Genomic DNA, 27,833 nt, shown 5'->3' with positions numbered 1-27,833 from the left:
ACAGCACTGCATTATTTTAGAGCCCTGATGCTGCAAACAGAATTTGCCAGAGTACCACAACCCTGCAGTCACTCTCACACAATTAACGACGTGTTTCTACAGCATGGAATCAATTTCATCCATCACACCTCACTGCCCAACCTGCACTGCCCCGCTGTGCTGCAAACCCCACAGCCATCACACCCTGCCCTCCCTCCTCATTTGCTGTACCTCCACCTGCTGTATCACATCCTCGGTGTCCCCGATCTCAGAGGTGCAGATGGATGGGTTATTGGAATCAGACTCCAAGCTGCTCTGGTTGGATGGGTTTCTCCTGTGCCCCGGTGTTTGCTGCCAAGAAATGATGCAGACACATAAAGCACCCAGTGTTAAAGGATTCCTCTCCAAGTGTTGCTTCTTTAGAGCAAATATGTGACTGTACACTTAAGTTACCTTACAGAGACTTACATGTTCTAAGTTTTAATGCCCTACCCTTAAAATTCCTATTAACACTTCAGAGTGTAAAAGTGATAGAGAAGCTCAGCTTAAAAATTCTACCTGAATTAAAGGCTCCTCACAACACCAGATGCCTGGTAAGTGTGAACAGGCAAATCTAAGCTCAAGGTTGTGCTGCTGACAGCACCCTCCAGGACACTCTTTAAACACTCAGCCTTCCATCAAATCCAGCAGCACTCTGATTTTCAACAGTTTTGCCAACACTTTAGCAATGTTGAACCTAAAAACTCTGGGTTTTGAAATTCTGAAGTCATATCGCTGGAGGTTTTGTTTGTTTCCTTTTTTAACCCAACACCTGCACGTGAACATCCTGACACAAAAACAAGACAAGAAAAGCACAACCCAGCTTTTGCTGAGGTTCACAGATATCTCTAAGCATTTCACAGAGAAGCATGGAAGACCAAGCACACAAAAGGTTTGGCTCTAGTGAAGATAGGTGTCCTTGGAAATATCAAGCACAAACTGCACACTAATGGCAGTTCTACTAAATGTTTTGGTGGTGAGTGAGCCAGGTTATCCAGGCACCAACATCAGGTCCAGGGCACAGGGGAACAGGGATAATTCCAGTTTCATTACCTTAAAAATAGTCATTTCATCCCTCAAGTTGTCGTATCTCTGCTCCAGACTTGCATACTCTTTTACCAGGTTCTGATAACGAGATCTCTCTTCTTCCAGCTCTTTCTTCATCTGCATATTTTCCTCAACTGTGTTTCGTGCAAATTCATCTTTAAAATAGGAAGGGGAAAAAAAAAAAGAAATCACAAACTTTAGGCTGAGAAACAAGCTTCTTGTAAACATGTGGAACAACAACAACAACAACTAATGAAAAAAATACTCTCTCCCAAGAGCCTTAAAATACATGTAAGTATTCACTAATATTTAAAGACTATTATAAACTGTATTTGTCTCCTCAATATTTGAAACAGCTTGAGCTCTTCTGCTTGCAGAGCAGTCCTTTGCCTTGAGTTAAAGAGAAGTCTCCAGCACCTACAAACCGTCATTTAACTGTGGCAGCTCCAGCTCCCTTGGACCAGCCATAAACCCACTTCAGAAAAGACCAGCACTGTACAGAAATACATTTAGGTTGCAATGGTGGTACTTGCTGCATATAAAAACTTCCCTGCCTGTTTCCCACCAGCAGCTTTAGCATAGGAGCAAATCAACAACAGCAGCTCTTTCTCACGTCATCATCAACCATTTACCATGGCAAGACTGTGGGGGTTCAAAGAAGTTTTCATCCAAATTAATTCAGTCTTTTGTTAAAAAATTCCCCTCTGGAAGCAAACCTGGTCCCCCTTCTTCCTGAGGAACCTGGCAAATGCAGCCCATGTGTTGTTTTAAATGGGTGAACAACAAACCAACCCCCTCCACTTCCTTTCTCCCATCTTAGACGCTCCAAAAGTATACTGTAAGGGATTAATAAATATTTGCAGCAACTTTCTTCTTAATATGTTATCTTCATTGCTTTGTTTTGTGTTAGGCTAGGAGCAAAAGGCACTTCACAAGTACCACAGAACAGTGGTAGTTACATCCACAGCAGGATGACCTTTGTAAATCTTGCTGCAAAATCAAAGCTGAAAAGGATGACAAAAAATAGAAAAGCTCAATACATGCATCAGAGTCCCTTTTGTGAAATGGGATCTTCCCAGGTTGCTTCCCCTCTGCATGACTTGTCAGCTAAGTCTCTACTTTTAAAAAACACTCACAGGCTCATGTCACACTAGACAAATCCTTTGCCACAGCTCAATAATGTGAATTGTGCTGCCCCATGGATCCTTTATTAATTATTCTTGGGACACAGCTATTCCCTACTCCATCAGCTTCACTGCCTCCCACACTGTCTGCATGAAAAGCTTTAACATAATTGAACTAAAAAGCCTTGCTAGGTACTTTATTCTGCATTTCACCAAATAATCTGGCCTCTGGCTTACCTGTTGTGCAGGTAGCTCTGTTCAAGCAGTAGGACAGCATGAACAGAACTACCTGCACAACAAAACAGAGACAAAAGCCACCAGGAAAGGGTCACGGGAAGATTAGCACTTTACAAGGCAGGGAAAACAAGCTTCAGGGGAGAAGATTAAGCCCTTGTCTAATGAAGGCATGACGATGCCATAGGCAGTTTTTCCTACCTTCAGACTGACAGAGGATCCTGCTGTTCAGCTCCTCTTTTTCCTGCTTCAGGAGAGCGTTTTCTTCTTCCAGGTCGGAGATACGCTAGGGAACAAGGCAGAGAGTTACTGCTGGCTGCAGGGCAGGGCTCCTGCAGGGATTAATTTCACCTGGCAGGAGACAGGGGGCTTTGTTCGGCCTCTCTTTGCTCTTTAAAAGATCTGTTCCCCTGTGCTTTGCCACTTATCCTTTGTGCACCAGTAGCAGAAACACAGGAGACATGCACTGCTACAAAAGAGAATAACTTTCCCTTTCCTGAGTGCACTTCTCCCCTAAATCAATGTTTTCAGCAAAATCTTACAAAATACTGAGCAGTTGGACTAGGTGTCCATGACCTGCAGGAGCAGAGCTCTTGGAAGTGATCAGGTCATCAAATCAGAGGTTTATTTTTAGATTTCAATGGGTTTCATCGTTGTCCTCAATCACAGCACCGAGTCACAGCTGCTGGGGAAATAAATCTGCTGATTGTTCCCAGAGATGTAGCACTTCAGGAGCTGAGATGGACACAGTGAATGTGAGCTGAGTGAATAGATCAGGCTTTTTTAACTTAATTGTTAATCCATGTAGCACGATGAGTCACTTCAGTGCTTCCCACAACTACAGAACCTCTGGTACAGCGAGGAATGACATGTACCAAGGTCCTTGGCAATACAAAAGCAGCACATTTAGCAACTATTAACAACAATTGCCTCGTAAAAAATAATGAGAACAGGAACTAAATCCTGAAAAATGCTATTTTCACTTGTCACAACTGCAAGGCTGGACTGGATGCTGACAGCAACCAATCATGGAACTTTATTCAGCCTCCTGAATTCTGGCACATTCAACAGCGTTATCTCAACACACAACCATCATATTTTCAAGTGAAATACACTGCCACAGCTAAGCAGGATGATTCTTCTGCTGCTGTCAGGGGGAGAGCACACATCATCCCAGCACGTGTCATCCCCTATGCCTGCTCCTTCACTTCCTGTAGCCACTGCTTAGGAAATGGCTACACACAGCAGAAGGATCTCAAGGCACCAACGATAAACAACAATGTAAACACCATAATAAGAGTTTTCAGAGCCCAAGAGTAATAATTTTGCTGTCACCACTAGATTAAATTTATAGGCAGCCCAGCTAGCATGCATTCCTAGCACAGATTTCAGTCTACACAAGCATGTTCAAATTAAGGCATTTTATCAAACACTGGCTATGCCAGATACATGCTAATGATGAGGACAAAAGCACAATTAATATTTTCTTGTAAGTCACAACTGAATCAGTCCTGTTCCATACACAAACTGAAAAATCTCCCCACTTGTTACCCTCCCTGTTAATTTTCTCCAGCTGTCTGCATTACATCTGTCTGCACCTCTCCTAGAAGGCTGGAGTCTGGATGTACAACTACAAAGTGAAAGACCCCACAATTTAAGCCTACAGAGCTACTGGTGTTTTAAATGCTGTGAACTGAGCCAAGATTTTAATATTCTGTGCCAAAACCAACGGCACTCCTTCAACATAAATCACATCTGCCATTAGATCAGCACTAGTGTCTTCATGGCAGGAAAAAAAATCTTTAAAAATTGAAGAAGAGAAAAAAGAGTGATGGAATGAAAGGAAAACCTGTGCTGCAATAGGACAGCAAGGAGCTCTACTTGTTTGTCCCATCAGGAAAAGATTGAAGACGGTGGGATTATTTTGCTAATGATTTTTATGGGGTGCTGATAAGGAATTCTCTGCCCAGAGCTTTGATGGTTGGAAAACAAAACTGGACAAAAATCTTGAGTATTCTCAACTGTGCTGAGAGGATATTTGGAAGAGCAAGACTTAACAGAATCCACAACAATTATTCCCAGATTTTAAAATTTCTGCTCCAGGTTGGGTAGAGGTATTTTTAAGATGCTCTCTTAAGCCCCTGGATTTGTTTTCTGCATTCCTGTTTTTACATGAAACAGAAAAAAGCTCAGAGATCAAGACCTGTGTGCAACCAAGCCCAGCGGGAATGTGAACAGTCCACTATACACGAGGAGAGGCAAAGGGAGCAGGCCACACAATGGCCAAGCAGCACCAACTCCATCCCTGATACCTACACAGGCAACTTTTGTACCTCCTGCTTATCTTTCCACAGGAAACACATCTTTGGAGGTGCTTCAAATGCAAGAGCACCTGCTTTGAAAGATTTCTGTGGAAGATGCTGAGCAGGGAGCACTTGTGATGGCTGCAGCTCTTATCTAAGTGTTTCCCTGGGACAGCTTGCTCATAAGGTCTGCCTCCCATCCTCCCCCAGTCTTGTCAGGAAAGGATGATGGCATTTGGCACTTTGCTAATTAAATTCCTGGCCAGGCTGTGAATTATCCTAGCTCGCCAAATGACAAGAATAGGTGCTACCAAAAGCCCTGGAAGGAGCTGTTGGTATTTACCCAGATGTTTCAAACTTAATCATAAAATTAAATAAAAAGAGCTATTCTAAAATTAAGGACTTGGACAGAATAGCTATGATGAAGAGATGAAAGGACTTTTTTTCAGTAACTAAATCCTAACTGACATGGATCTGCAGAAGCTTCAGAAAAATTAAAGGTTCATCTCAGTCTCACTCAGAGTGAGATGAGATGTCTTTGAGTATCTGTCCCACTTCAACCATGACCATGGTGTCACCTCGATATTGAAGGCAAAAACTGCTTCTCCCCTGAAATTAGGGGAGATGATGCTTCCCAGCTTCTAGCAGATATTAGAGCAACTCAAAAATCTCTTTCCAGAATTTTTCTTGGGAAGTGTTCTGGCTAAATTAATATTTTCAGGAAGGAAACAGGTCCTCTCCCTCTTTCCACTTACAAGGAACCAAAGGGAGCAATGTAAAGCTAACGCCAGAAATAGGAGCCTGCACCATTAGAAATGTTTTATAATCAAACCGTCTATTTTCATGGTGAAATGCAGTATTTGCTCTGCTGTAGGCACTTTTACAACAAGGCAAAGCTTCTGCTTTGTTTTCATGCTTTTTAAAAGCATTTCTTCAGTGATTAATCCAACCTTCCATCCAAGTGCTCGAAGGCGATTTGCAATCAAGAACAAAGAGACACGGTTTATCCCCAGCTGCATCACTCTTAAAATCAGGCATCCTTTCAGGCCCTAAAAGCCTGTGCTGCACCCAGCTAATGAACAGAGCCCTGCGCCAAAAAGAATCCTATAATTTTAGAAGGATATCACTGGTTTCACATGTCCCTGTGTGGTGCACCCCAAGTGCAAGGAGTGGAGCAAGTGATCACCTGGCAGCTCTCTTGGTCCAGCCAAGGACAGTGAGAGTACAGACTGTTCATCTCTTTGAGAAGCACACCCAAAAGTGCATTTTAGTCACGCCAGAGGTTCAGGGTATATCACCCTGACCACGGTCCTTCACCACAGCTTCTCAGCCAAACCCACCAGCTGAGGGCTCAGCCTCGAGGGGAGGCTGGCCACAGCAATGGTGCTGTGCACTAGAAGAGCCTCATGAGGACATTCTTCCACTGTAATAACAGCACAGCTAACTCCAGGCTCTTTTTATATTTTTTTCTGAACTTCCAAAAGTGACTCGTCTTCAGGTTGTCACATACCAAGTACTGTTCTAGAACAACAGCTGCAAAACAGCTTATTCTTTGCAATTTATTGAGTAGAAAAGCCCTAAATTCTTTCCAATAGCAAGATCAAAGATTCAGTTCAATTTCTGGTGCAGAAGAGATATCATGGATTTAACTTGAGCAGCCACAAGCATTTGCAGAAGGAAACTGAATTCTCATCTCAGTGCCTCAGGTTAAGAGAACGGGTGTTACTTAGAATTAATCTGATCAGTGAAGAAATTCGGGGCAAAAGGTCCATCTTTGCTATTTGCAAAACAAACTCTACACTCTGAAAGCCCTTCCTCCCACTAGAACGCCTTCTTGTACAACGCTGGCAGTGTTGGACCACTCCCACCCCAAGAGATAAAGAACAGGATTGCTGCACGTGATTGTCCTTGAGGGTCCCTTCCAAACCAGCATATTCTGTGGGTTTGCATGAAGGAGGAAGAAAAAAAAATCAATTTTGTGTATATCCCAGCTCCAAACCCTATAAAAGCCCATAACAACCAGCAGCTGGTGCTGGAGCAGTGCCTCTCCTTAGGGAGGGAAGTTGGTCCTCACACAGGTCATACTCTAAGCATACCTACAACACCAGCTATGTCAGAAACTGAGCCTTGTGTCCTATCCTGGGCTGGGGTGAGGAATATTTACATCTTCCTAATATTTCCAGCAGCTGTGACAGACCTCCCCATTAATTTGCATTACACATCATGAGGAATGACTGTATACACTTGAAGCTCTGGCATTTACATGAATCTCAGGGCAAGAAAAGCAGCTTCAAGTTGTGCCAGGGCAAGTTTAGATTGGATATTAGGGAAACTTTTTTCACTGGAAGGCTTGTAAAGCACTGGAACAGACTGCTCGGGGCAGTGGCGGAGTCACCAACCCTGGAAGTGTTCAAAAACCACATGGATGTGGCACTTGAGGACATGGTTTAGTGCTGAATATGGTCATGCTGGACTGATGGTTGGACTTGGTGATTTTACAGGTCTTTTTCAACCTTTTCAACTCTGTGATTCCCTGATGTTCATGGTTATTAGGCATCCTGATTTCCAGATGTGTTTGGGTTTGGGGCTTTTCCTTGTGGTTGGCAGCACAAAGGGCATCAGGGTGGGGTGTCCTGACACAAGGCAGCCGCTGCTCCTGCAGGGATGTCCACCTGTCCTGCCCCAGGAGTTGGGGTAAATCCTAGGGGCATTCAGCAGCAGAAATAACACTCAAAGAACAACACTCCCCTTCAGAGCTGTGAAGAGCGAGCTCTCACCAGCATGGCCACCTGCAGGAGACCACCTGAGGTAGACAGACAGACAGACAGAGGTACCTTCCTCAGCAGGTCCCTCTCCTTGCCGTGGCTGTCCTCCAGGACCTCCCTCTCCCCGTGAGCCCTCTCCAGCTCCATCCGCAGCCGCTCTGTCTCCTCCTGTAGGCTGAGGAGCTGCTTGCCATCACCCTGCTGGGTCTCCTGGTACTGCTGCAGCTCCTTCTTCAGCTTCTCCACCTCGGAGGAGTGGGCTGATGTCAGCATGGACAGCTGCTCAGTCAGAAGCTTGTTCTCCTTGTTCTGCAGCCAGAATCCCAGAAAGAAGAAAACAAGAGCACAAGTGACATCAATGCATGCAGTGATGCACTACAAATGTAACCACTCAAATCCTCAAGCACGGTGTGCGACAGACCCTCTATAACAAATGTTTCCATGCGAATTCTAATGAAGCTCATAAAGCTAAAAGCTATTTCTAAACTGTGACAAAAGCTCAATAAGATTCTGGCAATGGTTACAGAAGCATTTGTCAAATTGGTACTACGCTGATATCACTCAGAGCAAAGGCAAATAACTCTGGGTAGCACTGGCAACCAAACCAAAATACTACACTTCTACTACAGCTTCCAAACAGCATTTCTTAATGTGATCGGTTTGCAGTTTTGGGGCGCTTTGCAGTCTTCCTTTTGCAGTTTACCCTTCTATTCCTGAACCCCATGCCTGCTGAAACCGGGAGTGACAATGCAGAACTGCAGCTTCAAGCACAAGGAGCTCCCCAAACCCCAGTTTGGAGCTCCCCAAACTCCAAAGTCATGTGCCAGCTCAGCCATCCTTTTATTTGCCCAGGTTTTCACTTCTAAACCACTTAGCACTGACTTTCTCCCCAGTTTTGAGAATTGAAAATTCAGCAGGCTTAGCTGAATTTTGGGCTTCAAATCAAAGTCAATGGGCTCTACATTGTGACTAATAAAACATCATCATTATTAGGCATCCCCAGGCCAAAGACCTAGAGCTTCATTAAAAGCCTACTACTTAAGCTGTGCTGACTTTGGGTAGACAATCTTGATACCACAAAAAGCATTTTGAAACTTAAAATGCATTCTGGTTTTTAAAGTTTGCTCTGATCATCCTTCTGGCCCTTCTTAAGGTGACCTCCCAAAGCACCCCCTCTCACTGCATCTCAGTGCTCTGAAGCAAGATAAAGACACATCTCAAATGGAAAAACAAGTAAATGAGGCATATTAACATTTTTTTCCTTTGCTCCCTAGTAATGAATTATTAATGAACATCAAAATTCAGCATTCGTATCATATTAGGAAAATATAATTTCTGCATGACCAAAGGCATTTCATGGAATCCTAGAATGATTTGAGCTGGAAGGGACATCATGTATCCTGCCATGGGCAGGGACACATTCCACTGTCCCAGGCTGCTCCAAGCCCTGTCCAGCCTGGCCTGGGACACTGCCAGGGATGCAGGGGCAGCCACAGCTGCTCTGGGCACCCTGGGCCAGGGCCTGCCCACCCTCCCAGCCAGCAATTCCTGCCCAATATCCCATCTGGGCCTGCCCTCTGGCCCTGGGAAGCCATTGCCTGGCTGCTGGCCCTGCATGCCTTGTCCCCAGTGCCTGGGCAGCTCTCCTGGAGCCCCTGCAGGCCCTGGCAGGGGCTCGCAGGTGTCCCTGGAGCCTTCTCTGGTGCAGCTGAACAGCCCCAGCTGTGCCAGGCTGGCTCCAGAGCAGGGGCTCTGTAGATATTTCCAAATAAATGCATTTTCAGAACCTTGTGTACATGGTTTTACACAGCACACAACCAAGATTTTCATGCAAATACAAGATAAATGCACAGGAATAGCTCTGGGGGTTTTTTTATTACGAACTACTGACATGAAAGAGTTTACTGGGTTGCTCCCCACTGCAATCAGAGATTGCTCAACAGACCCTGTTAAACTCAAACTTGCTTTATTTTCAACCATTATCCAGTCCTGCAGATGTGAAACAGTTCTGGTTTCAACCCAGGCTCTGTGAAAAAACCTAATTCATTTTGCTACCAAAGGCAGATACAACAAATTACTCAGCTTGTTACCCAAACTAGTTTTATTCACAAAAACGCTCACAGAGATAGTAGTGCTTGCAGAGAGAGTGTAGAGAGCTCACAGTGTATCTAAATATTGGCTGCAAGAACATACAACAGTAAATTAGGCACACGCCTTGTAAGTGTCTCAGGCAATTCCAACAGATTTAAAGAAAATTACCTGAAGGGAAAAAAAAAACAAACAAACAAACAAAAAAAACCAGAAAAGAGAAGGAATTGGTCCAATGTAAACAGAAAAGCAAATGTTCCAGTGAGGATGCTTTGCAGCAAAATAGATCAAAATCTTTCTTCTCTGTGCAAAAAATCCCTCACCGATTAAAAACCTAATTAAATGATTCCAGTTACAGATGCCAGAGCATCTGAGCCGAGGCTGACATACAATAATAGGTTTTAATGTTTTCAAAGAAAGATCTCTTCCTTAGGGGCACACGGAGGATTGTGTCTCTACTCATGCGTGAGCTAAAGTAGCAGAAATAGAAACATTTTCTTCCACAGCTACTCAAAAAAAACCAACACAACTGCAGCTCTCTGGGTTACCTGCTATATGCTTTTCTTTCTAGTAAAGTTAATTGGTATTTTCAAAATTTTTGTTTATAGATTAGCAAGGACTGAAAGCAAGATTCTTCAGGGAAACTATGATACTGCAAATGGGCCGTGCCAGAAAAAAAGATTCAGTGCACTGAAAAGAGAATCTGCTGGAACGGTGCTCCTTAGCACTTCCAAAGCATCCCAGGGAAACCTGGCAGCCCTCCTGGAAGGATGGTTAAACTCAGCTTACTGGACAGACCATCACATGTAACCCAGAGCAGGAATTCTTTCCTGCAAAAGCTACACAGCATCAAAGGAACTCCTACAAAATGGTCTGTGGAGAGGGCAAGATGAGCTCCAGACCATTATTTCTGCCTGGTTCAAAGTTCTCCACGACTCCTTCCCTAAAGCAGATCCATCTGCTGCTTTCATAACCCATGACAGGAAAGCAAATTTTAACCAAATATTGGGTTTTTTCCTTTACTGTTCCACTGCCACACTTCTCCTAGCAAGGAAATAGGGAAAAATACAAACCATAAAATACTACTGATGTTCCAGTGTCAAGTTCAGCTGCTCAGCAGATCCAACACTGACGTTCACACTCCTTGCATGAGTTCAGTCCAAATTATCTCGACCTGGAATAACTCTTTCTACTCAATTCCACCAAAATACCTTCTGGATGAAAGGCCGCACCTTTCAAATCTCATTCTGAGTTTCCCATTCCTAAGCTACTGCTAGCAAAATCTAAGTATGGAAACAGGCATTTTAAAATTAAACACCTTGGGTATGGAAGTTGGATCCTGTTGCGGTGCAGTTAATGCACTGGAGCCAATTAACACTGCAGTGAGGGTGACCACAGCAATGCAACCCCCCTTGTGTCCTGACTCTGCACTGTCTGAGCCAACACAGAGCCACTTGTCATCACCCCAACACAGGACTGCTCCTGTCATACTGGGGTGGGGAGATTTCAGGTGGTGAATGAGCCAAGGATGTCTGAAAACCTCTCAGAATGGTAAACTGAAATCATCACAAACTGGTGCTACAAATAAGGGGTAATCCCAACTGAAGAGAATGTTCAAAAATACAGTTTAATGGTATAATTGGATTTGAATTTGTTGATATCAATCAATACAACTAGGTCCCACTCAGCATTTCTCATGATCACCCCTCAATTCCTTGTACAGCAACACAGAAGGTATTTAACAAAGTAATTTGCACGCATTAGTAGGTGAAAAAATTATTCTGCTATGTCTGTCAAATCAAACCATTATTCTGCAGCTTATTAATGGCAAATTTACTGATGAAAACACCCCTGTGATCAAAGAGTCACTGTAAGGTCATTAACTCATGTCACACACGGATCTGTCACATCACACCATCCCACTCTCCCTTTACTCCTGGAGAGTTGTTGTGTCTAGTAACACAAAGTAAAGTATTTACCCAAACTGCTGTTCATCTTCCAGGGAATGTGACTCCCAAGACACACAGCTCACAACACCAGTGACCAGGTGTCACACACTCTGCACACTCAGCTCCCACAGAGCAAAAAACACAGCAGGGCAATTCAGCCCCAAACCCACGTGACATTGGATCCCACATGGAGCTGGCTTGGGTTTTCAAGCAACACTTTCCAAAACTGCCGTTCTTTTTTCCCCCTCTGAGCCCTGCTGGGCAGTCCCCACAACAATTCCAGTGCAGCTTGGAGCAGGCTGTGTCCCACCCTTACAAATGTTTGGCTGCCACCCTTCCCAGACGACACAAGGGAAGGCACAAAGCGACGGCCGGGCCAGGCCTGTCCCAGCACGGCCCGGGGCGTACCTGCTCGTCCACCTTCCTCTGCAGCTGCACCACCTTGTTCTCCATGCCGATGTTGAGCTTCTTGAGGTGCTGTGCCGAGCGTGCCTCGATGCGGAGGGCCTGGAGCTGGCGCCGGGCCCTGAGGCGCCGCCAGTGGCACTGCAGCACCACGGCGGCGGCCTGGGCCCGGCGGAGCCGCGCGCGGGCCAGCCAGCCCCGGGCGTACTTCTGCAGGATGGTGGCCTTGTGCTCCATCAGCATCTGCAAAACACGGGCACAACGGGGTGGTTAAGGCATAGAATTGCGGAACCACAGAATGGTTTGGGTTGGAAGGACCTTAAAGATCATCCACTATGGGCAGGGACACTTCTACTAGACCAAGGTGCTCCAAGCCCTGTCCAACCTGGCCTTAGAAACTTCCATGGATCCAGCTACTCTGGGAAACCTGTGCCATGGCCTCCCCACCTTCACAGCCTTCCCAATATCTTCTCTAAATCTACTTTCCTTCAGCTTAAGGCCATTCCTGGAGAGTCACCTGTACGGCAACTCTGGTTTGGCTGCAACAAACATTAAACACTTCCCAAACTGCCCTGGGAAGGGCTTGTCCTCCAAGGAATGTCCTGGTAGATGCAGGTGCTGATTCCAGCAAAGCTGGAAATGGAGGCTGTGGTTTTGCACCCTCCTTCATGGACAGGCCCTGTTCTCAATGGATGCAGGCAGGACACCTCTCCTAGGAGCCTGCTTGGTCTCAAAGTAAAGACCTGCTTGGCCAGTGACACGAGGGGATATTTTCCTGGTTGTGAGGATTGGTGGGGGCAGATGACATCTGGGCTCAAGTGTGACTTTGTGGACCACCACAGAAGAGACCCACCAGAGCCACAGCTCCAGAATAAACACTCATTAACAGACACGCCAACACTCAGTAATGAACTCACTGTCCCTCAGCATCAGACATCACCCACACCAGAACTGATCTGTAGATTTTTTTTTCTGTGTTCTGCCTCTGCATTATGATAATTTTTACTGCAGATAAATGCTGTCCTGATGGGATTTCATATCATGTGGATAACCTTCAAATAAAACCATGAGTCCTTTCACTACAGTCTGCAGCTAGTTCTCTAGCATGGTTCAATTTGTAGTAATTTTTATCTGTTTTCATGAAATTTCTGGCATGTTTGCATTGAATTTCTTCCCCAAAATTTACAGTTATCTTGTCAGTCAGTGGCAGTTCAATTTTGCTCTCTAAAATTGAAGGCTGACATTTTAGAGATACAAACAGCATGTTGTTAATAGTTTCCTTATGCTTCAGTCTGCTAAGGAAATAAATAGGAGAATTTGAAGATTACCAGAAATTTTATTGTTATTAGTTTAGGTTAAGTTGTCTCAGAAAAGGTTATCCTATCAGCTTCTCTTATAAATACTTTGTTTCACCCTAAGGCTTTCTTTGCAGTTGCAAATTTTAATTCAGTAAAGGGATTGTATGAATTTAGGATGCAGCGAGAATGACTGTGAAATGAGCTTTGTATGTCTCCAGCCTTGGCATTCATAAATGGGGAAAGCTAGGGATGCCCAAAGAGGTAGAAGAAACCCCACTGCATTGCCTTGGGGGCTGATTTCAGCTTTACAGTGAAATTTTGGGTGGATGCTGGGCAAGCCTTCATCCCACAAATCATCACCCACACCCGTGCATCTGTCTCTGAACATGCACTGGAACCAACACTTATATCTAAAACCTATACCCAGGTGCTCCAGAGATTAAGGATGCTCAGATTAGAGAGGCCTGGCCTTCAGCCAACTTCTACACCTTGTTAAGATTTGGGTGGCCTTCAATCTTAGAGATTTTAACTGCTGGACCAGCTGCCTCCTCTGCAGAAGCTTCCACTTTAAACAATAGATGCTGAAACAGAAGTGACAGCACAAATTCCTTATCACCAGCTGCTGTGTCTCAATGGACAGCCCTGGTCTCTCTGGGAGGTCACCAGGTGTCCAGGTAATTTCAATTATTTCCAGAAACAGGCTTTCCCCTCTTGATGCCTCTCACTTCTTGGAGTAGCCCCACAACCCAGTTAGGAACCAATTTAGGTGACTGCCAACACAGTGCCGGGTCTGAGGAGTAGACAGAAGATTCTCCAAAGCTGTTCTCAGTTTCCTGACAGAGAGTAGCTGGAGAAAGACTTTGGACAAGAGATGAGGGGACAGGACAAGGGGCAATGGTTTCCCACTGCCAGAGGGCAGGCCCAGATGGGATATTGGGCAGGAATTGCTGGCTGGGAGAGTGGCAATGCCTCGGCCCTGGGTGCCCAGAGCATCTCTGGCTGCCCCTGGATCCCTGGAAGTGCCCAAGACCAAACTGGATAGGGCTTGGAGCAGCCTGGGACAGTGGAAGGTGTCCCTGCCCATGACAGGGGTGGAATGAGATGATCTTTAAGGTCCCTTACACCCAAACCACCCCAGGATTCAATGATTCATCACTGTATCACTGCTGTCATGAAACTCTCAAATCTTTTGTGTCCTGCTCCAGGCTTAAAACAGAAAGCTAAAGGAGAGGCCTAATTAAAGAGATATTTCTAACAATAAATGACTTACTGCCTTCCATGACTGACCCTCCTAGTCTTCCTACCCTACCAGGAAAAGCCCCTGCATGCAGCTCTGTGGCACACTCAGTGGGATGGGGAGGTTTCAGCAGAGCATAGGTTAGACCAAATGACATTTCCACATCTCCACAACATCTCCTGGCACCACAGTGACCAACTCCATTTAGCTGCTCTGCTGAGGCGCTGCTGCCAAAATGTTTTTTGCTTGCACAGCTTTAAATAGCAAAGCTCACCATCACCGTCCGTTCTCTGGCAACACTGGGGGCTGCCAGCTTCACAAACATCCAAACAGCCACAACAAACACACTGCAGAAGCAAACATAAAGGTTCTTTCCTCATGCGGAGACCCTCTTGGAGGTGTACCTGGTGGTAAATCCTCCTGACAAACATGCCCCGAGCAAAAGCCTGGATGGTGAGGGTGGCGCTGCGGACCCTCAGGAAGGCCCGGCGCATCCGCAGCATTCGGTACTGCTTCTGCAAGATGATGGCAGCCCTCGTCCTCCTCAGGTGCTGGAAAAGCCTGCAGTGCACAGGAGGAGGGTAAGCAAGGAAAATAAATTCAACTTCTCTTCTAATGTCGTAAATTTTAAACCAGGGGGAGAGGAAAACTTCTGTCCAATGTGATTTGATGGTATTCAGGAAAGACCACCCCAACAGCTGGGCTGAGAAAGCTTCCATGCTATCAGACAGCAGCCATGGAACCCAGGAGCACTGGAACCACAGATCAACACACCTCATTGCTCCCAAACAGCATTAAACCCAACTATTCCCCAGGTTTTCCTTGGTTTGAACTCTCTGCCTTGCGTCCTTGTGCCAACCAGCACCCAGGTTGGCTCCATCACCTCCTTGACAATAAAAATCACTACTGACTCAGTGAAAACAGCAGTAAATTGATTTGACGTTTAAACTGGTGTGCACTGCTTTGGCAACATTCCTGAGCAGAGCCTCGAGCCACTCACAGACAGTAAATAAAGAGGGATGTGGTCAACTCTGCACCATGTTGCTCCCATTCTCCAGCTGAACTCATGTTCAATTTGCTGTTACACTGGTTAATAAGTGCCCATAAACCCTCCATTAAATTTGATAATTAGCTTGTTTTGCTGGATTTATGATTCGTTTATTGCTCTCAGCATGCAGCATTATACAGAAATTTGATCCACTTCTTTTATTTTGTGAAAAGCGTATCAAAACTAAGAGCCACATCAGATTGGTTTATATATTCCTTTGATTGAGGCAAATGGTTTCTCATTAGGACCCACTCAGCCAGGGCTTCCTGAAGAGGATAAGGGATGGTCTGTCTCCAAAAAGAGACTGTAGTTACTCAGATGCCATCCCACCCTACAAACCCTGCACAAAGGGGGGAGCTGAAAAATTATGTAGAAGAAACTCTGCAGCAGCTGGTTCTCCCTGACACCAACCCCTTTCACAATCACAAATAACACCACAAATTCAGCTAGTATCGCTGATGTTCTTCTGCTGATTGTCTGGCTTGAAGAAAGGCCACAAAAAGGAGGGTGGCCAGTGTGTTGGGATGCTGTTGCATTGTTTCACTCCTCCCTCACATCCACCCCACACCTGCCACCAGCAGCCCACCCTCCTGCAGAGTGCTACCTACAGAAACCCCAGCAAGCCACTGACACAAGGGTTCCTGCACAGAAAGAGTTACCATTAGGCTCCTTTATTATCTACTGTACACAGCCCCCCTGCCAGTGATTTGGAGTGATTTTCCTCATTACAAAGGATACAGCCAATCAATCCCGAGAACTCCCCCTGGACATCAGGAGACACAAACCTTGTTCCTGCAGGGGAGGAGTGCATACCAACTAGGCAGCCCTTCCCTGGCTGATCTAAATGCCCTTTACCAAAGGCAGTCCCAGGAAAATATTAGTTCTGTGAAACACTTTCACCTAAATCCTTCAGAGCGCTGTAGTCACCTCGTTATAACCAGATTGTCTATGTTATGACCTCGGCCCAGCCCTTAGAAATTAAAAGAATGTAAATATAAAACCAGCTTGAGGCAAAGAATTTCTTGCCCCTAAATAAAACTGGGTAGAGAGGCCAGAAATAAGTCCTAACCTTAGCCCAGAAACTCTCACCACTATGAGAAACTCTCACCACACGCACATTACGCATCTCGCTTTCAATCTAGCAGAGCATTTCCAAAGCTCCTCATATGAAACCCCCAAGTTTAAGTTCTAGAAGATGCAACCAATTGAAAACCCAGGCGGCCAGAGGTGTTTTCACGCTTTGTTTCCCAGCTGTCCCCTCTCTGAGGCTCCCCAGGACCCACCTGCGTGCCAGGTGCCCGCGGGCGTGGCGCTGCAGGGCGAGGGTGGCTCGTCTCAGCCTCTGGTACTTGGCCCTCTGCAGCCAGCCCCGCACTGTCTTCTGGATCATGATGGTGGCAGCTCTGAACTTATCTGCCCGCAGTTTCTCCAGATATGCCACCTGGCCTGCACGGAAAAAGATCTTGGTACGGCCAAACTGGAACTTGTCTGGATCCTTTTCAAAAGCATAAAGGAAATTATATTTAATTGAGGCAAACATCACTTTTTTCTTTTTTGTTTTCAGTCTAAGTTGATCAGTAGATACAGAGTAAAAAACACCACTTTGAATCAAATTTATCAGCCCACATCTCTTCTTAATTGGGTAATGAAGATATTAATAGACTCCATTATTAGATTTATTAGATTATGAGACTTATTAGACATTATTAGATATCATTAGACTTACTACACTTGAGCATCTATACACCCATTAAGGAATGCAGCACTAGGATTCAGTCTTAAACTCCATATATTTACACAAATTTTAAAGAGGTTTTGCATTGGGTTTTTTGTGTTTTGTGGATTTTTTTGCTTGGTTGGTTTGGGGTTTTGGGGGTTTTTTGGGGTTTTTTTGTTGTTGTTTGGTTTTGGTTTTTGTAGTGCGGGAGATTATTTGGGTTATATTTTGTTTTGGGGTTTTTCGTTTGTTTGTTTTTGGGTCTTTGGGGTTTTTTGTTTGGATTTGGTTTTTTTGTTATCTGTTGGTTTTTACATAAATAAAGAAATCACAGAATCACAAAATTGTTTAGGTTGGAAGGGACCTTAAACCTCATGTATATCCAACCTCCCTGCCATGGGCAGGGATGCCTTCTATTACACCAGACTAGAAATGCAACACCAGAGCACTTCAAGAAAAATATTTCTTCTTCAAAAAGATTAATGTTTAGATCTACAAAGTCATACATGTGCTGCAAAAGGCTCTGCAGCCAAGGGTAACACTGGGTGTGAAAAGCAAAAAGAGGAACCAATTGGGTAAATTCCTCAAAACCCCAAGGAAAACAGTAGATCAAACATTAAAACCTGTCTAAGGTGCTGTGCAAATTCTGAGCCACTCAACAGCAAGAAAACCTTGCATGCACATTTGCAATTTAAAAATGCATACAAGCAAGCAGTAAAGCTTTGGTAAGGTGAGGTGGCAAAGCCTTCTGATTCATTTTTATTCGTTAAAAAAGTCCCAATCTGTGGGATGTTTTTTCCACATACGGCCACTGAAAGTCTCCCATACATCAAGAAAAGGCATTTACTGCACTTTTCCCTTACTCATTTCTGAAAAGAGTCATTTAATGATTGACTAAGCTTCATGACGTTGTCCCAGGGTGGACCCCTGAAATGTGCTCCAGCTGTGGCTAGACAAAACCAGAAGGAGGGGATGGGGCGACCCACTTTTTAAAAGTGGCCAGTCATTTATGCCCAGCCAGTGACAGAAAACTCTGGACTTCACCAGCACTGAAACTACCCACTCCTCTTGACCACAGCCAAGAAATCCCACGTCCCACTTGCTCCTGCCACCTCCTCACAAGACTCCCTCATTTCGGGAAAACTCCCAGGCTGCCTGGGTTGGAGAAGCACCTGCACCTGCAGCAGGTGAAGCTGGAGCAATTTCAGACCACATTAAAGCCATGAGTTCTGTGCTTTCAGCATCAGTGACAAAGATCTGGTCCCAGCTCACCTTAATGAGGTCTTCCAGCAGGGTCTGACAGATCTGCTTCGTGTCGTTCTTAGAGAGGTCTCTCTTGTTCATAAGCACACGGTACCTATTGAAAAAGTCAGAGTAGGACCACCTGAAAGCAAAGCACACACTGGGTTAGTCTGCATGCTGGGCACTGTTTCACTAAAATAAATGCTTGAAGTCGTAGATGAGCCAAAGTGTGAAATATTTCAAGGGATTTCTCACCACTGCCCTCAGCATGGACCAGCTCCAAAAGGAGCTACTCAGCCCCAGCCTGGCCCCAAGTCTCAGACACTGAATGACCATGTGGTCTTTCTAGCCTGGAACAGAAAGGCCACAGATCACATCACCATGTTTTCACCCCTGATATGCTTCCCAATCTGCTGCTCTTTACCATTCAAATGCAACAATGCTGTTCCCATCAGAAAGGAGAAGCTAACTTTGGAGAAATCATGGATCTCCAAAGATCCAAAATTGGGCAAATTTTGATTGCCCAAAAATAAAAAAATTAAACAGCAATCTTGATAAAGTTGTAGAGAATTACTCAAATAGGTATTATTTGGTTTTTGTGTTCCCAAACTCTGCTGAATACTAATTTCAATCAACTCCCTAATTGCTCGATCTTGAAGTCTGTGACTGACACCCTTCAAACAAACACAAAATCTTTTGGCTCTGGAAAGACAAAGCAGCCCCTTGGAAGATGCCTCGGTGTCTCCAGCAGCAAAGCCTCCAAACAGGCATTGCTAATTGAAGGAATTAGAGCACTGTACCCTGCTGCTAGAAATATAATCTCCTGCTGCTGGTGATAGATGTAGAGCCTGCAGTCTGCGATCCTGAAATTGCTTAAGCATCTGCCAAGTTTCAGCCTTCTCTAAATTAACACAGTGAGTTATAAACCCCTCAAAACCTGAGATTTTAATTAACACTAAACTTTTCCAGCAATGTCCAGAATGATCATTGATATTTCAACAAAATACGCATAACAAACATCAAAGGGAGACTGGAGAGAGTTGCAGAGGATTTGATTTCTGCCCTCGCTCAACAAAACCACCTGTGAGCCTGATCCTTACCTGCAGGGATGCTCTGGCAACCAGGACGAGAACAAACTGTGAAGAGCTGCCATACAGAAACCTCCTCTTCACCCACAAGCCCCACGCATACCTTAACTTTATGCATTACTGCACCAAATTCTTCCTATTTTTACACTTCCAGGGATTAAGAGTGTGGGAGGGAAAATAAACAGAGCATTGCTTGTGACAGGTCGTGGCTGGTTTGCAGTGGTGAGGCTGAGCGAGACCACCTGAGCAGTCACAGCTGCCAGCTCTACCAAAATACATCATGAAACAAAACATTTCAGTTGGAAGGGACCTGCACAATCATCTACTCCAGCTGCTGGTATCTCTCATGAAACACCTTGAAGGCTGGAAGCTTTCAAGTGTTCAAGCAAGTATTTGCTGAGACAGGCATATTGCTGATTTCAAAACACACAGCCAACAGAGTTTTGTGTCACTTCAGAAAAGGGGAGGAAAGGCAATGCTTTTTTTCATTGAAAAGAGTACAGTAAAGAGTACAACAGTAGAGTAAAAGAGCACAATGTTTGCAAAGGGAATGAAGAGAGCAAGTGGGGGACAAAGGCGGATTGGTAAACCACGTGTAACTTCTGCATGGACACACAGCACCCAGGACACAACGAGTAAAGATTAATGGGACTGGCAAAAACCAGAATACCCTTAGGACTGCGCCTAAAGCCAAAGGTAAAATGGGGAGCTCGTGGGGGCAGAAGCATGAGGGCAACTGTGATGAAAGGATTTCCCATGCTCAGAATGCTCAGATTGGTTCTGGAACAGCCAGACTTAGTGCTGATTCAATCTCTGTCTCCATGAGGCCAGGCAGCTAAGGCTACCCACCTCAAATAACCAAAACTACTGGATTACCTCTAAAAAAACTAAGATGTCAGCTATGGGGAGCTCCCTCTGGGGTGAAAGCTGAACACAAAGATTATGCAAGACTACAAGCTTGTGTCCTGTAAGGTTTAACTTAAACTTGCCTTCTCTTTGCTATCCCAGTGCCTCTGTTTTATTTTTAATTTCATTTCCCATTTTGCATTGTGCAAATAAAACCCTTTTTCATTTTAAGCACGCCCAGGGTTTGCACAGCTCCAAATCAAACCTGAGAGGAGAAGCAGAGCATGCAGAGCCCGAGGCACCCAGCCAAGCACACGAGGCTGGCTCGGGTACTGCTCAAGCCAGGGAAAGCTTGGGAGGGGAAAAGAGAGAAAGAGGGAGTATTCCCATTAACCTGCCAGAGTCAGCTCAGGCACTGGCATTATTAACTGCTGATATCTGGAGGGAAAAAATATCACCCTGCAGGCGCTACCCAGGCTCTTCCAGCTAAGAGCAGATGGTGAAGAAGCAGAACATGAAACTCAGGGCACAGGTCCAAGCTGGGCAGAAAGATGGAGATCCCACAGCTGCTCACAAACAAGAGTCAGACACCTGCAGGAATTCCCTAAAAATAGATCATAGGTCACTGCACAGTGGGTCTTCCAGCAGAGCCTGTCATTCTCATTTCCCAAAGCGGAAAAAATTTATTTTCCACGTCCATCCTTAATAAAGATGACTCACTTTTCAGGAGTAAGTCTCACATGAGACATTGGAAGAGTCAGGGAATACACCCCCTGGTTTCTGCCAAGGTGTTTACAGGACAGCCCCATATCCCAGAGGTTTACAGCCCCACGCTGAGCCCCAGGGCACAGAACTGCCTCACTCGTGCTCTCACCTCTCTCTGATTTATCAGGGGATGGACAGCCCTGACACCACACTGCTCCTGTATTACTGTCCATGGGGCATCCAGACAAAATCTGTGCCACAGCAGGGCTCAGCCAGCCCATCAGGAGCTTCACTGGGATATTTGCCATCCCAGTTCACCAGCAAAAGAAAGCTGCAGGGATTCATAGGTGTTGCTACAGAATCCTCCCTGGAGAAAGGAACAATTAAAGCACTCAGGTTTAATGTAACATGCCTCATTGAACCACTCGAGGCTCAAAGCTGTATAAAATTTCCTTACAACTATGTGCTGGGAGAGAAACAAACATGATCCCCCAGCCCTGCAAGGGAGATTTCTCCAGTGCAGAAATACTGAAGCTCAGTGCTTTGCTGTACATACACTTTTAAAATTATTTTTTTCTGCACATACATATTTTTTTAGGTACAATACCTTCATTTTAAAAGGGAAAAAGAAAAAAATAACATTAAACAAAAAAAGAAAATTAATTCTTACTCACCAAACCACACACTGACTCCCAGCAGGAGACAAAGGATGTGCTATGTTACCCCACAGCTTAGCAGGCCAGGAAAGACTATGGGAAGGGTACACCTCAGTTCAACTTGTGGACAGGTATCAAATAAAAAACAGACTTCAGGTGCTTGGTATGCTGCCACACAACACACAGAATGGGCAAGCCTCAGCGCTGGGGGCTGGAAACCACCAAGGGACGCTAAATAAATACAGCTCCATATTATTATTATCAAGTTTTGAGATCCAGATAAGTGATGCAGAGAAAAGAGAATGGAAACAGGGGATTTTCATACCTGCACAACTGAGAAACAGGAAGAAGGAAGCACAAAGGACTGGGCAGATGCTACTCAAACTGAGATCAAGACAACCTCAAACAGCTGAATTTTGCTTTGATGTCAGCACAGGTCACTAAGGGGAAAAGGCAATAAAGGGAAGGGAAGGATGCAGGAAAATAACTTATGCCTGTGGAAAAAACCCTCCTTGGGCTCAAGCAGCAAGGAGGATGGTTGGCTGAGAGCCTGAGACTTGTTTGTCCCAGCAAAGTCTTTGTCACCCACAGGAAACAGAGGGAATAAGATGTAGCACACACCACAGATGAAGTGATCTTTTTTTTGTAGTTTGGCCAACCAGATTTGGATGTTTTACACATAAATGCAGCCAGGTGCAAAGCAAAGGGGCTGCTCCTGTCCAAAATCAGGGGGTTATGAACCTGAGCAGAGCCAGCTGCATTTATTACAATGTCAAATTGAAGGGAGAGCGTGGGTAGGAAACTGGGGTTGACATTCTAAGGAAGCTTCCAAAAAGCATCTTTCCAAGCAGTCAACAACTGCCCAAAATACCCACAGCCCATTGTTTCAGCAATGTTATGCCAGCTGCACTGAGTGAACAGCTGAAAGCAGTGTAATAGGACAAAAAAGCTTCAAACTCTTAACCATAATGTGGTTTCTTATGGTACCCTAAAATAACTGAACGTGAAATGTTTCCACCCAGAGTAAACAAATTCACCCAAGGCCATCCTGGGTGCTGAGCAAACTCAGTTTTGTGTAAGAAATCCTGGCAGCACCACAAGGCACCCTCCCCTGAAGGGGTCAATATATTAAGCAGGAAGGAGCTGGATGATATTGCTCTTTCCAGAGGAGTCAGAACATGACTGGAAGGGTGCAGATTCAATCTCGGAGCCAAGATTTGACATGAAATTATTTTAGAAGCTGCAGTTCAGGGAGAAAATTTCTCTAGCCTTGTTTACTGCAGCGGAACAGATTTGCCTTTCAATTAGCTCTAAAACATGCAGGCTGGCCTGGCTTGAAATTAGCTGGAATATATTCAAAGGGAAAAACGAGGGGGGAAGCCCCTCCATTTACATATTACACCTTTGTTGGGTGTGGGCAAACAGAACTGTTGGTAGCTGAAGCAGTTTATAGGTCTTGTTATCCTGAAATGACAGCCAGACAGCTAAAGGCACATTCTATAAAAAAACTTATATATCCAAGGATGTCCATGATAGTTTTCAATTATAAATGTTTAATATTTATAGAGTTTAGCAGCTGGGATTTCGAACTGAATTGATACAAAAATGCTGAATCTGACAGTGAGCTCCAGCGACCAGAGGAAGCAGCCAAATGCCAAGGATACTTCAACTATAAATACATAACTACAAGGAGGCTAATTCAGAGAGAACTGCAGTGATGAGGTTATTCAGAGTGACGGCACGGTGGGAGACCACTGCTGCTGGACCACTGACTGGAAACCACCATAACCAGCAGGGGAAAAAAGAAAAAAAGTACAGTTTTGATAGAACCAATTTAAAAAACTTGTTTTAAAGAGTTATTTTGCTGTTCATGGAGATCTGCACCAATTAGTTCTCTACCGATTCATCTCCGTGCAGCCAGTTTCTGTAAGGAAGATGAATGGTTTTACAGCACAGAGACATCTTCCACGCTTTACCCAGGGAAGATGATGATAGATTTACTACCTACACACCTCAGACACTCCATTCATCACAGTCATTTATGCACATGCTAACAGATACAGATTTCTTAACTGCTGAGTAACATTTCAAAGCAAATGATACATTTTCAATTTAGTTCAGACACAGCCAGAGCGCAGCCTACCATGGAAATGGTGAAATAAACCCAGGAACACCCTAAGTGGGGAGCCCCAGGCTTCAGATTTCTGAGATTTACACAGCTCGAACAACTACCACTTGTATTAAAAATTATTTCTTTTTTTTTTAGAGGTAAAAAAGTTATTAAGGACTCAAAACACTGAACTCTTCAGCAGCGGGTGGATTTATCCAGAGATCTCTGACTCAAAACCAGAAAGTTACTCTAGTGACACTATGCTGGAATATATTCAGAGGCGAACATTACAGGATGAAAACAAGAGTTTTTCTGTTGTTTCTGGATAAAACTTACATTGAGATGAACAAATCTGGAAATTCCCTGTTGCTTTATGGGTAAATTGCTTACACCCAAGCAAAGCAAAAGTCATGCAGATCAAGTTTTCTGTTATTATTTTAAAGTATTCCAAATTTAGAGCCTTCACAAGAGGTTTGAATTTAAAGCAATGACTCTCCTTTTTGGTTTTATCCCTAATCAATATAAACTCCATTTGTCTCAAAATATAAGGAAATATAGAGGAATAATAATGCTCACTGTGATGAAAACTCAGAGAGATCACATGTAAAACTGCAGAAAGAACTTAAGTCTGTTAATTTTCCTACAAAACAAGATCCTGTGGAAGCATCTTTTCCCGAGATGGTCTATAAAATCAATTTAAATACACAGATTATTAACAATCTTTCAATGACATCATCCAGCTCCTGGGCCTGGATTTTCAAGATTGGAATTTTCTGAGTAAGGAAGGTAAAGAACTACTGGAGCCCAAAGTGAGTATTCTATTTGGTGCAGAGCTGTTCCTACATACAATTATATCCTAGAAATACTAAAATACACAAAGATCTGTCCTTCAAGAGTCACAAACTTTGGGGAAGGTCACTCTGAAAGGCTGAAATTGCTTTTTGCACCCTTTTTTTTGTCCCTGGAGGAAGAGCAAGAGCTGACAAGTTGCAGTGATGGAACAGTTCTGTATTCTTAGCGTCCTGGGAAAAGATCTCATAACCAAAAGCGTGCAAACAGAGCTGAGAGCATCACTTTTCAGTTTGTCAGGGTGGAGAGGCCCTTGCACTGGTCAATTCCTCGCTGTCAATAGACCCTGGCTGGTGTCCAGGTGCTGCAGTGGTTTCTCCCCTCTGCTCCCCCTCCCCAGTTACTGATTTCACATTGATTTTAGCGCTGTGGAGTATTAACTGCAGTTAAGTGAGCAGAAATGGAAAAAATGCTACAAATCTGTAGGATAATTATGAATGGAGTGGAACAAGGCATCTGTGCATCCATAATAAGACCAGTAGCAAACCTCATAAAACACACAACGCTCAGGCCAGAGCTCCCTAAAACTCTCTCAGGTCCCACCACGGCAGAGCCAGGGCCCAGACTGCACTGGGCAGTGTGACTGCCTGCTTGGAGAGAAAAGAACTGCATTTCTCTGGCCTTTTCCATGTGAAAAAAAAACCCCACATTTTTCATTGTTTCAGGGCTTTTACTACAAGAGGACTGATGGGTTTGGTCTGGCAACAAAGATGGTAATAAAAGACAACCCATGGGCTGGAATTTTTGATTTCCCACCATGGCTTAGGAATCATGTAACGAAGCAGCAGCTTTTTACTGGCTGCTCCCACAGAAGCCCTCAAGACTCCAGAGATGAGAGCCAAAGGTGATGCTGGGTCTTCTAACAGGGTCAGACTCCCAACGTGAGGTCCCAGATCTGCACCCTCCCACACTGGCAGAGCAGAGAGAGAAATTGGGTTCCAGGAGAGTTTTCTTCTTCTCCCTCTTCTGTTTTCCCTTCTTCCTCCTTAAGCTGCTGGACTCAGCTGGTCAGGCAGAGCCCCGTGACCAGTCATGGCCTGCCCACAGAGGTCACTGGCCAACAGAGGTGAAGGGCAGCAGAGCCACCTCAACCTGTCCTTGGCTGCCAGAACCCCCCTGCAGCTTTTCAGGAGGTGAGAGCAGCACGCTCCTGCCCAAAATGTGGGACAGGGAGTTTCTCATGGTGCTCCACATCACACTTAGCCAACACTTCACTGAGCATATTTATAACTTCTTTGTTCCATATAAAAAAGGCTGATGGCTTTGCTGACATTAACACAAAGCTGCTTGGCACTAAAATGAAATTGATGCATTTTTAGAATTATTTGCCCTTGCCATCTTCAGGACTTATCTATAGTCTATGTTTCCTGATTTATTAGGCCTTAAAAACCTCTTTTGAATTTTATATCTCTATCAGCAGGAGCACACATAACCCTCCTTTTTATGATGCAAGAGTTTGAAGCCTAGGATGCTCTGGATGTGCTCTGTGTAAGTCTACAACAATAATTTACAACCCTTATTTTCTTTCTCTGAAAGTTGAATCAGATTTTTTCTTTTTGGCTGAAATGAGAATTGCAGCAGATGTCTGAAGCCAGGGAAAAAAACAAAAACAAAACCAAAAACAAACAAACAAAAAAACCCCCCAAAACCACAAAGAAAATCAAATTGAACAGGGGAAGGGGCTTCAGGCAAACAGAGAAGAAGTGCTTTAGGGCAGTGCTTGCTTCCAGAGCTGTTTTTCTGTTACTTGATGTCCACCTAGGTACATCATCCAAGCTGGATTCCTTTGTCATCAGCTTTTTCAAAGGTTTCATGAGAGCAAATTACCTCCCAGGATCAAACTGAGAGCACCAGCTGGAACACTGGACACAGCACAACACACTCTCTGTCATGCCCACTTTGCAGCTCTTTGCCTGACAATGAATCTCTTGCACTTAAGGAGCCCAGGACGTAACAGGAGTTTGGCAAAATGAAACAAAAAAAATATACAAAAAAGCAGAAAATCTATCCTGGATATAAGCAAACCTAAATAAACACTGTCCTGGGAACACAAGTGTTTTCTTCTTCCTCCCTCACCTTAGATAATCCCAGAAGGGTTTGGTCTGGAAGGGTTTTTAAAGCTCACCCAGTCCCATTCCCAGCCATGGGCAGGGACACCTTCCACTGTCCCAGGGTGCTGCAAGCCCTGTCCAGCCTGGCCTTGGGTACAATGAACCTGCTGGGCAAATGACAGAGGCAGCACAACCCCAGGGAATTCCCAGCCCAGCACCTGGATGGGAAGCCAGCTGCACTGATCCGGATGGTCTCCAGCACTCCACAGGCTCTCAGCTGCTGCACTGCTCTCTTCGGATCAAACCTGCAATTAGATTTAGGACAGACATTAACACACAGGGAAAGGGAGCCCACGGCCACTGCCTCTCAGACCTCAGCACAACCCAGGCCTGGCTTTGGGAGCAGGCTGCACAGATGTCACCCCTTTTCTCTGCATGTCACAAAGGTTCTGCTTTTCAAGTTGCTTGAAGCCTTGCTACCACCCTGCTATCAATGCCAGGTGTATTCTTGGGATAGAATGACTACCTGCTGCAATTAATTAGTGTCTACAGTCAGAATCTACCTGGCTTTGTAAAGCAAAACAATCACGATAAAGAAGGGAACAGGCGATGCCACCACAAGCTGCCTGGTGAACCAGCTATCAGGGCAACACATATTCACAGAAATTTCAACAGCAAAGTAAGTCTGATATATTCAATTCCATACTCAAACCAGATAATTAACACATCCCACAAGTTTCTAGACTAAGTTTTCCAAGAAGAGTGGTGATTGTGTTCCAGACTAATGACTTAGGTAGGCACCATGTGGAAATTCAAGGTGTTTCTGCCCTCCTCTTTAAAGCTTGTATCATCCCTTACCACCGGCATCTCATTTCCATCAGCAATTTTTTGCCAAAAAAACTCATGGCAACTTCCAGCTGAATACTCAGGGAGTGCTTCCTCTAATTCCTGGCAAAAACTCACTCCCAGATCAGACCATCCTGGCAGAGGGTGGGTCCAGGTACCTGCATTCCCCATGGCTGCTCCCTCCTTCCACCCTGACTCTGAATGCAC

General features: G+C 44.7%; 1 protein-coding gene across 1 annotated transcript in view; it reads right to left on the bottom strand.

Annotated features, from left to right (window-relative positions):
* The window catches only part of MYO5B (myosin VB), a gene marked incomplete at its 5' end in the record, with an annotated part of 99,866 nt that overhangs the window by 33,188 nt on the left and 38,845 nt on the right, over positions 1-27,833 (bottom strand). Inside the window, 9 exons of the mRNA XM_038124351.1 lie at positions 211-330; positions 1,072-1,220; positions 2,625-2,709; positions 7,561-7,800; positions 11,937-12,176; positions 14,873-15,029; positions 16,800-17,011; positions 18,506-18,617; positions 26,999-27,085. Coding sequence (XP_037980279.1) covers positions 211-330; positions 1,072-1,220; positions 2,625-2,709; positions 7,561-7,800; positions 11,937-12,176; positions 14,873-15,029; positions 16,800-17,011; positions 18,506-18,617; positions 26,999-27,085 — 1,402 coding nt within the window. The remainder of the gene's footprint in view (positions 1-210; positions 331-1,071; positions 1,221-2,624; positions 2,710-7,560; positions 7,801-11,936; positions 12,177-14,872; positions 15,030-16,799; positions 17,012-18,505; positions 18,618-26,998; positions 27,086-27,833) is intronic.

Source organism: Motacilla alba, chromosome Z (genome assembly GCF_015832195.1).
Source record: "Motacilla alba alba isolate MOTALB_02 chromosome Z, Motacilla_alba_V1.0_pri, whole genome shotgun sequence".
Taxonomy (NCBI): domain Eukaryota; kingdom Metazoa; phylum Chordata; class Aves; order Passeriformes; family Motacillidae; genus Motacilla; species Motacilla alba.
The sequence above is the reverse complement of the archived record's forward strand: the minus strand, read 5'-3'. Positions and strand labels throughout refer to the sequence as shown.